At 41.0% G+C, this 12,221-nt stretch overlaps 3 protein-coding genes across 3 annotated transcripts; 2 read left to right on the top strand and 1 right to left on the bottom strand.

The window, feature by feature from the left end:
• The first annotated feature begins 4,869 nt into the window (after positions 1 to 4,869).
• LOC117788262 (claspin) lies at positions 4,870 to 9,013 on the top strand. The gene is made up of 7 exons (XM_034626959.1): positions 4,870 to 5,818; positions 5,875 to 6,125; positions 6,188 to 6,772; positions 6,828 to 8,087; positions 8,142 to 8,403; positions 8,469 to 8,804; positions 8,863 to 9,013. The coding sequence occupies exons 1-7, from the start codon at positions 4,964 to 4,966 to the stop codon at positions 8,980 to 8,982; spliced, it is 3,669 nt and encodes a 1,222-aa protein (XP_034482850.1). The 5' UTR covers positions 4,870 to 4,963; the 3' UTR covers positions 8,983 to 9,013.
• A 486-nt stretch (positions 9,014 to 9,499) lies between these two features.
• Positions 9,500 to 11,135, top strand: LOC117787850 (peroxisomal membrane protein PMP34). The gene is made up of 3 exons (XM_034626468.1): positions 9,500 to 9,856; positions 9,933 to 9,993; positions 10,139 to 11,135. The coding sequence occupies exons 1-3, from the start codon at positions 9,785 to 9,787 to the stop codon at positions 10,954 to 10,956; spliced, it is 951 nt and encodes a 316-aa protein (XP_034482359.1). The 5' UTR covers positions 9,500 to 9,784; the 3' UTR covers positions 10,957 to 11,135.
• LOC117787851 (THUMP domain-containing protein 1 homolog) lies at positions 11,115 to 12,118 on the bottom strand. The gene has a single exon (XM_034626469.1). The coding sequence runs from the start codon at positions 12,066 to 12,068 to the stop codon at positions 11,142 to 11,144; it is 927 nt and encodes a 308-aa protein (XP_034482360.1). The 5' UTR covers positions 12,069 to 12,118; the 3' UTR covers positions 11,115 to 11,141.
• Positions 12,119 to 12,221: the final 103 nt, after the last annotated feature.

Raw genomic sequence — 12,221 nt, 5'->3', positions numbered from 1 at the left:
AACCGATTTTCTAGCGGAATGTCATTTTGATCATGATTTGGCCTCTAATTTCATTCTGCATTTAAATATTGTTTATTTGGAAAATTTTTATATTTTTCGATCATAGCCATGGTTTGATGGTAATGGTCCCCCCTTTGATTTTTTGAAAATTCAAAATTTTAAATCTCAAGTTTTCACTTTTAATCAATTCCTTATATCGTAATTAGTATAAAATAACACTTTAAACTTGATTCTGAGACCTTTCATTTTTTTGTAAAAAATCATTGGAAACTGGACAAAAATTTTGACTTGTAAAGTTGCTAGATCGAAGGTCTGACCAACTTCAAAGTGTCATAACTTTATCAAAACTCAACCGATTTTCAAGCGGAATGCCATTTTGATCATGATTTGGCCTCTTATTTAATTCTGCATTTAAATATTGTTTATTTGGAAAATTTTTATATTTTTCGATCATAGCCATGGTTTGATGGTAATGGTCCCCCCTTTGATTTTTTGAAAATTCAAAATTTTAAATCTCAAGTTTTCACTTTTAATCAATTCCTTATATCGTAATTAGTATAAAATAACACTTTAAACTTGATTCTGAGACCTTTCATTTTTTTGTAAAAAATCATGGGAAACTGGACAAAAATTTTGACTTGTAAAGTTGCTAGATCGAAGGTCTGACCAACTCAAAGTGTCATAACTTTATCAAAACTCAACCGATTTTCAAGCGGAATGTCATTTTGATCATGATTTGGCCTCTAATTTCATTCTGCATTTAAATATTTTTTATTTGGAAAATTTTTATATTTTTCGATCATAGCCATGGTTTGATGGTAATGGTCCCCCCTTTGATTTTTTGAAAATTGAAAATTTTAAATCTCAAGTTTTCACTTTTAATCAATTCCTTATATCGTAATTAGTATAAAAAAACACTTTAAACTTGATTCTGAGACCTTTAATTTTTTTGTAAAAAATCATGGGAAACTGGACAAAAATTTTGACTTGTAAAGTTGCTAGATCCAAGGTCTGACCAACTTCAAAGTGTCATAACTTTATCAAAACTCAACCGATTTTCAAGCGGAATGTCATTTTGATCATGATTTGGCCTCTTATTTCATTCTGCATTTAAAAATTTCTTCACATTATAAAAGTTTTCAAAATTTATATTTTGTATGTACGTACCGGTACTGATACCAGATCCAAAAGGACACACCGTAATAGAACCTCTTACCAAAATAGTTGTTTCGGAACGTACCGGCTTCTTTCTCTGATTTTATCTCATTTTATTCTGTTTTGTTATTTTAAACAAAAACCAGTTATATGATAAAGCTTGCACAATTTTGTTTATGCCGGTTGCAGCTACGATTATAACGGAGCATGGCTTCAGCTCTTATTGTTTATTAACAAAAAAAATGTGACTTATTGTGTCCATAAACTCTTTCCCCTGTTGCCCCGCCCAAAACGAACCCGAATGTCAGTCATTATGCAAGTCCGATCACAACTTCGGTCAACGTGCTCAATGGAATCGCTGGGCGCGCTCTCAACTTTATCTTTGTCTTCTTTTTCGTCTCTGTGTTCAGTTTAGTTCACTTTCCATTTCTTTTGTCAGTTTTTCCGTTACTGTCGTCGGCCCTTAATTACAATATAAGTATGAATATGCTTTATAGACAATGAACCTTGATCAGAGATCGGAGCTTGAGCCAATGTCTATGATTACTCTATAAATATAATGGCAGACAACGGTTTTTATTGGTGCGTTATGAATGACATCTGTTAAGGTTTCCATTGATAATAAAAGTATTTTGTAGATCATATATGAAGTAGAAAAAAGCTAAAGAGCTTTCATATAATTGATTGCAAACAGAGTAATAAGTATATTATAAAATAAATTATAAATTAAAATTAAAATGCAAATTATTATTATTATTTAAATTTTAAAAATTAGTTACGTATACGTAAACTCACCACACATAACATAATTATTACGCAGAATAAATCTCAGCAAACGAAGCCTTACTTTGCCATTTCTTTCCCCATTTTCGCACAGTGTAAACTGATTCGTAATTGATTTCTCAGTCTTTAGAGTTTTTGGCTGCTGTGCCCTTTTGACGTTTTTGTCTACTGCATAAAAATGCGGCTTAATTATTGTTTTATGTATATGAAGGGGTGTGCGAATATGGTGTGTGTGTGTGTGGATGTTGCCTTGGCCTGAGTCATGAGCCATATATCACTTTCACTCGCGAATTCGCCACACAGCAAGACGACAACGGCAAGCGGAGCAAAAATCTCAATCAGGCGCCAAATGTGGCAGACAACCGAAACCAGACGGCAATAGGCGTGTCGCTGTCCAAGGAACAACGGCAACAACTGCAACAGCAACAACAACGGCAACATGCAACATGGCAGGCTGCAGCCTTTTGTGGCACTCGAGCTAGCAATTTGCATTTAATTGTGAAAGATAGACTCAACACAAATCCACTTAAAGTCGTATGAACAAAAGTTGCAACTTTTGCTGCAGTTGTTGCAAGTTTAACACAATGTTGTTGAAAGGTTTTTTAAAGCCTTTTCATGTCTCAAGTCTGGCCTTAAAGTTGCATAAGCTCTCTTAACTGTTGCCAAAAATCCGGCGTGGATCACAATGGTTTTCTAAAGGCCACTTTGTTTGCATTTTGATTGAAATCGAATTTCCAATTCGTATTTGACACCAAGACAAATAGCTAAAACCTTAAAAAAGAAGAAAAAACTAAAAAAATATACTCATATATTTATTTAACTCATTTTGAAAGACTTTTAAAATGATTGTGTATCTATCTAACTTTTGGCTTAGACCCGAAAGCATACAGAAAGATTTTCACTTTCGTTTACTGACCAAATACCCAACAGATATTTACACACACCTACTGTGCGCCACTGTGTGTGTGTGTGAGTGTGTGGAAGATCCATGCGTATGCAAATTAGCTTAACAACAACAGCGAAGACGGCGACAACAAGGCGCAGAAATACCGCAAGTGGCCATAAGCAAAATCTCTGGTACAGATATCTGAGAAAAGATGAACTAACTACCACATGCATATAGATACATATATACTATACCAGGTAATATCAACTACCTGAATACTTTCTGTATTTTTCTTTTTTTGTTGCTTTTTTTGGCAAACGAAAGAGAAATTGTGCGCCCGGCCGACTAAAATCTTATATGCTAATTGGTGCGCAAGCTGGAGAAGATTCAGCACGAAAAGATGATGATTTGAGTATGATGGTTGGCCCAAGATGTCTGCAACACTCACTCAATTGTTGGGGGAGTTGTAGATGTATACTCGTAAAACGGTATGAGTTATTAAAAGCAAATCATAAAACTATTAATTAGCATAATGATATAGTTAAGATTAGCTAAAAATATTAATTAATTAAAGCGGAGTACAGCAAATATTATTTATCTATTCATTATAAGGTTTAATTCGACAGTATTCAACATTCTACTTTACTCAGTTATATATTTAATTTTCAAATTCATATTTACAATTGTAATTGGTCTGCGAAGTTTTGTCTGTTTACTTCCTCAATTTTTCTCTTTTCTTCAACTCCTTTTTTATTTTTTAATTAATCTGTAGAGTATTGCCAATTCGCCCACTTCTTTTACATAGATTGCTCTTCCCTTGCTATCATTATTTATTAAACATTTATTATAAATTCGCTTAGAAAATAACAACAATAATATGCATAAATAGTCAAAACTGTCGCTTTCTATTAATCTTTCTAGGGTTTTTTTTCTTATTTTTTGTGTAGGATTCGCAGTTTATGGCCCGCAAATGTTGCGCAACCAAACTTAAACTATTGGCAGCTGCATTAATCAAGGCAAAACGATTATGTATTTTACCTCAGCGGGTGCTCAGAATGCGGCCTAAAGTGAAATGCCCGTGGAATTTGACACCCATTAACATGATTTGATTTCCGTTTCGGTTTCGGTCTTAACTTTTGCTTTTGCTTTCATTGAGCGACCGCAGGCCTGGAAATATTGTTAATTAAATATTAGATACTCATATTAAATGGTGTTTAGATACGTTTTGTGGGCCAGCTTTAATTATATTTTAATGCCGTTTATGACTAAAATGGATAAATATTGGTTAGGGTCTTGGACCTCGTTGAGCCCAGGCTGTCATTAGGGTACGGCACCGGGTTACTTAATGACCCTAAGCCAAAGCTTTTAGCTGTAAACTGTGAAAGAGAAATGAAAAGAGATGCAGAGAAAGCATCGCAAGTCTCAAGACTTAAATCAAACCAACTGCAACAATTCGCTAACTAAACAGCAACAACAACAACGCGAACAAGACAACAAGCAGAACAGGTGAAATATTTACTAAACATAGGTAACTGCTCTTCTTCGTCTGTCTGCATATGCAAATGCGTTTTTAGCTGATTATTTTCGATTGTTTTCTCGGCACAATGTATGTAGTTGTTAATAGCCTAAATTAAGCTCATGCTGACAGACAATTGAGTGGGGGCTATCAATACGAAATTGTTCATGGTATGCAAGTTTAATGCGTTTACATTTGAAAACCTTAATAGATATTTTCTACAACAGTGGCCATGTTTTACTGAATATGCTTATATAAATACTATTGACCAACTTTGTATTATTCAAAATACGTGATTTACTTATTTTTTTTTTTGGCATTGTTGTTCGCACTATTTGAAAAAGTTCTGCGATTGAATTTGCGCCATTTTGGTGATGTACTCGCGAATAAAAAACTATCGAGAACCATCGATATTGAAGGACTACCACCGCCTTGATAGTGCCAACGATAGTTCTCCACCTCTAGTGGACGTTGTGTATTTACCATTTCTTGATGCTGCCAACTTGTTTGAAATGTGTCAGCTGTTACTTTTCGCGCCAAATTCGGCTGCAGATCGTATGATTGTGTGCGTGTTCAACTGCAGAATTGTTTTATTTTAATAGAATTATTGCTGATCCAATAAAATGAGTGAAACAGTTGCAGAAACTGCAACAGCAGCGGAAAATGGCGAGAAAGAAAACGACTCCATGGAAAAGCTACAAGTTGACGACGAAGACGAAAAGAACGTGTCGGTCGAAGATATTTTGGGTGGCAATACATTGATAATGTCGGACAGCGAAGATGATGAGACGCCAGCGCCAACAGGTAAACAAACTTCACCTAAGAGCAGGGCGCAGCGGCTAGAAGATAGCGATGAAGAGTGTGGAGTTGATAAAGGAACAGCAGCAGCAACCGCAAAATCAGTGCAAGCAGAAGAAGAGTTGGAGACGGGGGAAAATGTGGTGCCAAGGCCCAAGAAAAAGGTATCGGCAATTATTGACTCTGAAAGCGAGGAGGAACAAAGTGTAGAAGCCAAAATGGGGGAAGATAAAGAGCAGGACCAGGAGGAAAAAGAAAAGTCAAAGCTCAAATCTAAGAAAAAGATATTGGCAATTATTGACTCTGAAAGCGAGGAGGAGCAAGTGGAAGCAGAGGAAGGAGCAACTAAACAAAAGAATGAAGAACAAGATCATAAACCTAAGTCCAAAAAGAAGATATCCGCAATTATCGACACTGACAGCGAGGAAGAAAGCCAGGAGGAGCAACAGAAGCAGGAGAAGAAGATGAGCAGGAATGTGACCAAGAAGAAGCGACAACGAATGGACAGTGAGAAAGAAGAGAACAGTGCGTCATCCAGCGATGAAGAATCAAGCAATAAACTGAAAGGCATTGTCGATTCAGAATCCGAGGCAGAACGCAGCAATGAAGAGGAGCCCATGGAGCAGCAGGAGAGGAATGATGCTCCTAAGGACAAGTCCAGCAAATCCAAGCCCATGCGAGTGAGTAAACCCAACGTTGAACTTATCTTGACATTAACTGCTTTATTCATTTGTAGGCTACGGCGAAGAAGGCGCTGGACGCGATGCAGGCCATACAGAGCGAGCAACAGCGTCTGCAACGTGAGGCGCACATTAGTGTACCTTATCATCAGCCCAAGCCGCGCACGCTGAAGGAGTTTCTCAGTCGTCGCACCATCAACAAGCCGCTGGCAGTGGCCATGGCAGGCGGCAGTCCCATGCCCGCCAAGAAGGAGCCCAGAAAATCGATGGCATTGCGTATGAATAGCGATGAGTTGCAGGCATATGCGTAAGTGGCTTCCACTTGACCAGCCAAGTAATCGGCACTAATTCCACTTTGTATTTGTGCAGCAAGCTGATGGAGGAACGGGCAAAAGAGGCTACAGAGTTTTTCAAATCTGAATCAGAGCACGAAGAAGATGACGTTGAAGAGGATGAGCCTATGGAATTGAAAGATAATGCAGGTGTGCTGGACACTGCAACAGAAAGCGGAGAGCTAGCAAATGAAGTTGAAGATACTTCAGCCGTTCCAGAGTCTGAGTCAGCAGCAGATGTCCCTATAGATGATCATGAAGCAAACTCCGTTGATGTCGAGGCAGAGATTGTGCCAGAAACCCAGCTCATAGCAGAGGCAATTTCACCTAGCAAAGTGATGCTAGTAACCGAGGTTGTGGAACTGCCTAAACTTGATCTAAGCACACTGAACATAACTCCGCCGTCTAAACCTTCTACACCAAGGATTACAGAAGCTATTCGACGTCTGAGAGATGAGAAGAGCTGCGATGTTAGTCCTTCTTTAAAAGGAGATGCCAACATGGTTATTGATTTGGAAACGGGCGACATGTTTCCCAAGAAACCAACTGGCGTAGACGATTTGCTGCAGCGACTGATGAAGACACGTGAAGCCAAGAAGCACAAGACCACGGAGACGGTTAAGTAAGTAAAACAACCATTTAGTAAGATTACCTTCCTAAACTTGACTCCTACACAGCATTTTGTCCACTTCACATGGCAAGCTGGAGCTATCCAAGGTCAGCATACATCTGCATGAGGAGGAACCTGTCAACAAGGAGCAAAAACCCGGCGCTGCCTTCACAAAAATGCAGGAACAACTGAAATCCTTAATTACCAAGAAGCGTATGGAGGATATGCGCAAAAAGCAAGCGGAAGAAATGGAACAGGAAGATGAAAACGAGGAGATGAATATGGATGAAGAATATGAACCAGATGAAAAGCCAGTCAAAAGTCAAGTGATTATCAATGATGATGAGGAAATAGTGGACGAGGAGACAGAACAAGATGCTGGGGATGATGAAGGAGCAGCCGAATCCGCTGATGAAGCAGAGCAGGAAGCCGACGCCGAAGATGAAGTAGAAGCCAAGGATGAGGAAGCATCAAGCAGCAACAACAGCGATGAAGACAGCGAAGCTGAAGAGAATACGCAGACAGGCAAGCGTAAGAATCGCATTATACGTGCATTCCAAGACGACAATTCCGACGAGGAAGACGTCGATTTGTTGCAGACACCCAAGGTAACTAATGCAGCTCCGATCACGGCCACCCAGCTGCAGCTGTCCGCACACAAACTATTCGACACGGAGATCGAACGCACTGCTAGCGACGAGGAGAAAGAATTGCTCGGCTTGTGCTCTGGCAGATTTACACAATCAGAGGTGTCATCGGCGGCACCAACGGTTGGAGCTCTCATTAGTCAGATTCCCATAACACAAGCAACGTCCAACAGTCAAGCACCAGATGAACTGGAGGCGCTGTGTTCCGGCAGCTTTGAAACACAGCCGACCTCGTTGCCGGAACCGGCGACGAATAAGATCTTGTCGAGCGAAGAGGAGCCTGCAGAGCAGCTTAAGGAAGAGAAGACGCGACAGAAAAAGTTGACCAAGAAGAGGCAAAAGAAGAAGGCTAAATTGGGTTTCTCTGACGACGAAGAGAGCGATGAAGATTCCGTAGAGGAGGAGCAACTCGAAAGCGAAGTAGAAGAAGCAGCAGAGGAAGTACCCGAATCTTTTGTTGACTATGACTCCGAGGAGAACGAAGTTGTAGTCCAAATGACGAAAAGGGATCGCAAATTACGAGCTGCAAACTTTGTGGAAAAGGAAGCTGAACTGTCAGAATCGGAATGGGGATCAGCTGATGAGGATGAGAAAAATATGGACACATATGACATTGAGTTGGGCGACGAGGATGACTTCGATAAAGAGAAAATACGTCACGAACTGGGACAGATTCATGCGTGAGTAGAGACCACAAATTGGCTTTCATTCATTTAATAACCGTTTAATTACAGCCGCAAGATGCTGGATCAGGATATACGAGAGGTGCGCAAGATTCAGGAAATGCTCTTCGAGGATGAAGAAGGCGCTGTTCGACAGCGTCAGTTCCGTTGGAAGAATGCTGAAAACGGAGCCGGCTTTAGCTTAGATGAATCCCGCAATGAGAATGCTGATGGCGATGCCAACGAGGGCAGCGGAGACGAGGAGAACGAGCATCTCTGGCGCAAAATTCGCTTCGAGAGAGAACAGTTACTGCTGGAGAAGGGACTGAAGGGGGTAAATCTAATCGTTACTTGACCACACTTAAAAATATCTCACTTGCTAACAATTTTTATATACAGGAGACAACTGGAGGCGCTTCTCCTCTGTCACCAGCTGTGGCTAACACGAACTCAGCTGGTGGCCACGTGCGTAAGCTCAATATTATTACGGCTAAGAAGACAAACGTTGAGTTGAAGAAGAGTTCTCCGTTTTTGATCTCAAAGAGCGTTAACCCAACGCAGCAGCAGACGGTGCGTGGTTCCTTTCTGGTGCGTGACAAGGAAACACTGACCAAGTTAGCTGGTCTGACCAAAGGCGGTGCTGGCGATGTGGACGGAACAGCGGGCACTGTATCCGTAAAGTCAGCCAAGGCCAAGAACTTTGTCTTTGCCACGCTCACCGAGGAGGAACACGAAGTAAGTTAAAGTAATCTTTTAATACTAGTTAAATTAATAATTTATAATTTTATTACAGAATCAAAAACGCAAAGCAGCTGATTTGTTAAACAGCAGCAGCGAAACGGGTGTTAATTTTATGAAAAAGCCACGCCTGGAGCCGCGACGGGAGAAGTGCCTTATCGATCAGTTGCTTTAGTGTACGCAATTAAATATAATTTTAACTGTAATTACGTAATTTAGAAAATTTAAGCAAATATATGTATAAACATTTTTTAAATTTAAATTGCTGGCGGCTTTTTTCAATTTTTAACACCACAAAAGAGAACTGCATGAGCAATCTCAGCAGTCAGTTTCCAGCACTGACCCGCGCTCTCAGTAATAGAAAGAGAAACAGAGGCAAAATAGTTTTTTTGAAGCACCCACGTTGTTTTATGCACAATTCTTTTTATTTATAATTCATTGATTGAACTAAAGTTAAGAGATATTGACCGCAATGATAGAAAATGTAAGCTAAACATATAATAAAATATATATGTTTTAAACTAAATTGTTGGCGGCTTTTTGCAGTTTACAGCACTGCGAAAGAGACAACTGAATGAGCGACACCAACAGTCGCTTTTCAACACTGAACCGCTCGCCCTGAAATAAAAAAAAGATAAACAGCAGCAAAATATTTGTTGGAAGCGCTAACATTGTTTAATGCACATATGTTGTTATTCATTAGTCATTGACTGAAGAAACGCAAATAGAATTGCTGTCCACTAACAAAGTGGCACCGACGCCGAGTATAACTCAAAAAGTGCGGTCTGGAGCTGCGTTAATCTAATCTGGCGTCTAGCGTGTAAAATCGTCGTTTGAATTTTTGTTTAGCCGGCGTGTGTCGGTCAGTCGGTCGGCTGATCAGTCATTGAATCAGTCAGTAGCTGTGCAAAGACGCCACCGGACGTGCCCCGCTGTCAACTTGGAATTCGCATCATTAATAAATTAACAGCAATAAAATGGTAGCACAATCGAAACTTAGCCAAGTGTTTAGCTATCAAAATTGGGTGCATGCCGTCTCTGGCGCAGCCGTAAGTATCCAATCAAAACAATGGGATTAAAGTTCAAATTCCAAAATGCAAAGTGTCTAATTGTGTGTTTGTACAGGGTGGCTGCATAGCCATGAGCACCTTCTATCCACTGGACACAGTGCGTTCCCGCTTACAATGTAAGTTTCCACATTCCTCAATTGTCAATCTTTAATAGCAACGATAAGACACAGTAGATAAATATTCAAAGAGTTCAAACTTCATTAGCTTTTTAATTTAATATGATTTGATAACGTATACTAATGCACTTATTGATATTCACAGTGGAGGAGAGCGGCGAGGTGCGCAGCACGAAGCAGGTAATCAAAGAGATTGTGCTTGGCGAGGGATTCCAGTCTCTGTACCGTGGACTTGGCCCAGTGCTGCAGAGCTTATGCATCTCAAATTTCGTCTACTTCTACACATTCCATGCTCTCAAGATGGTCGCCTCCAATGGTGTGCGTGGCCAGCAGAGTGCCCTAAAGGATCTGTTACTGGGCAGCATTGCTGGCATCATCAATGTATTCTCGACAACACCATTCTGGGTGGTCAATACGCGTCTGCGCATGCGCAATGTGGCCGGCACCTCCGACGATGTCAACAAGCACTACAAGAGTCTCCTGCAGGGACTGAAGTATGTGGCCAAAACGGAGGGCTTGACGGGTTTGTGGGCTGGCACAATTCCCTCGCTTATGTTGGTCTCGAATCCGGCGTTGCAGTTCATGATGTACGAGCTTCTCAAGCGTAACATTATGACATTCACGGGCGGAGAAATCGGCAGCTTGGGCTTCTTTGTGATTGGCGCCATTGCCAAGGCATTTGCCACGGTGCTGACCTATCCACTGCAGCTGGTGCAGACCAAGCAGCGCCATCGCACCAACGAGTCGTCAAGCGGACCCTCCACCTCCCAGCAGGCGGGTAAGAACAAGACACCCAGCATGCTGGAGCTGATGGTCAGCATACTGCAGCATCAAGGAATCGCTGGTCTCTTCCGTGGTCTGGAGGCTAAGATTCTGCAGACGGTGCTGACGGCGGCGCTGATGTTTATGGCCTATGAGAAAATAGCCGGGATTGTGAAGTTGCTGTTAAAGCGCAGTGCTTGAGAGGCTCTAGTCAAACTATAATTTATTTGTAAAGAAAAATCAGAACCGGACACAACATGGCAGAGGATATGGATACGGATACGTATATGGTACATCACACACACTCCAAAGTTAGCCATTAAGCGTAAATGTTTATGGAATAAGACAAACACAAGCAATTAAACAAAATTTATAGTACATTTTATTCAGTTCTCAGCAGTGACAACAACTTGATCAACAGTTTTGGCGGGGTTCTCGTCAGTTTTCTCTTCGTCAGCTTTCTGCTCTGCAGATTCATCCGGCTTGGCTACGTCTTCATCATTTCCATTTGTCTTTTGTCCGCCCGGATTTGCCAGCTCTGATAAATTGTACTTTTTGCAGTCCAAGTAGTTGTCAATGACACTGAGCAGGCACCAACCTCTCAGCACCTCGACAATGATTGACTTCTTGGCGTGCTGCAGATCCACTTTGTTGCCAATATTCTTGGAGTTAACCAGCTCGGCCAGTTCCTTGATGATGTGATCCCGTTTGATTTGTTGATTGTAGCGATGATTGAATATGATGCCATATGTGGTGGCTTCCTTAAGGAAGTATTTGTCAAACAGTGCACCAGCTGCATTGGTGATATCCGGCATATTGGCCCGACAAACAGTTTCGATGGGCACCAGACGAAGTACAAATCGTGACATGGCCTTGCCAGTGACGGTAATGTCATTGACTATGTGCTTGCCCAGTCCCACTGGATCTTCAAGTTGCGTGCGGATGAACAAACAGTTAGTTGTACCCGTCTCCACGTTTTGGAAACGAACTTTACGTTGGCTAAACGATTCCTTGCATTTGGCAACCGCGGCATCCAAGTCGCTATCGGAATCGCTGCATTCCTCTTTGGTGTTGACTTCCGGATCCTGCTTTTTGGCGGGCTCCTGCCCCTCGGGTCCGTACAATTCGTCGGCGTAGTGGTTAAGCAGATTGTAGCATTCACGTACACATGCCTTTTCATTCATGTTGCATGTGGCAAGGAAGCCGCGTTGGCCAGCCTGCAGCACCTGCTTCTTGCTTTGTTGGTAGTACTTCTTCTTGTTGTGCTTAAACTTGTTGTTAACCATCTTTGCTTTTTTGTTGTTTGGTTCCATTAAAAACTTGACAACGTTGGATTACCTTTTTTTCCGGCGCGCAGTGAAATATCATTGATATATCGATAAATACTATCCCCCGATTATATATTTTTGGGTGATATATCTTATTGATGGCACAGCTGATTTACAAATTAGTTTCAGTGCTGGCAA

The sequence above is a fragment of the Drosophila innubila genome (assembly GCF_004354385.1).
Source record: "Drosophila innubila isolate TH190305 chromosome 3L unlocalized genomic scaffold, UK_Dinn_1.0 0_D_3L, whole genome shotgun sequence".
NCBI lineage: Eukaryota > Metazoa > Arthropoda > Insecta > Diptera > Drosophilidae > Drosophila > Drosophila innubila.
Note: the sequence above shows the minus strand (reverse complement) of the source record. Positions and strands in the feature narration are given on the sequence as shown.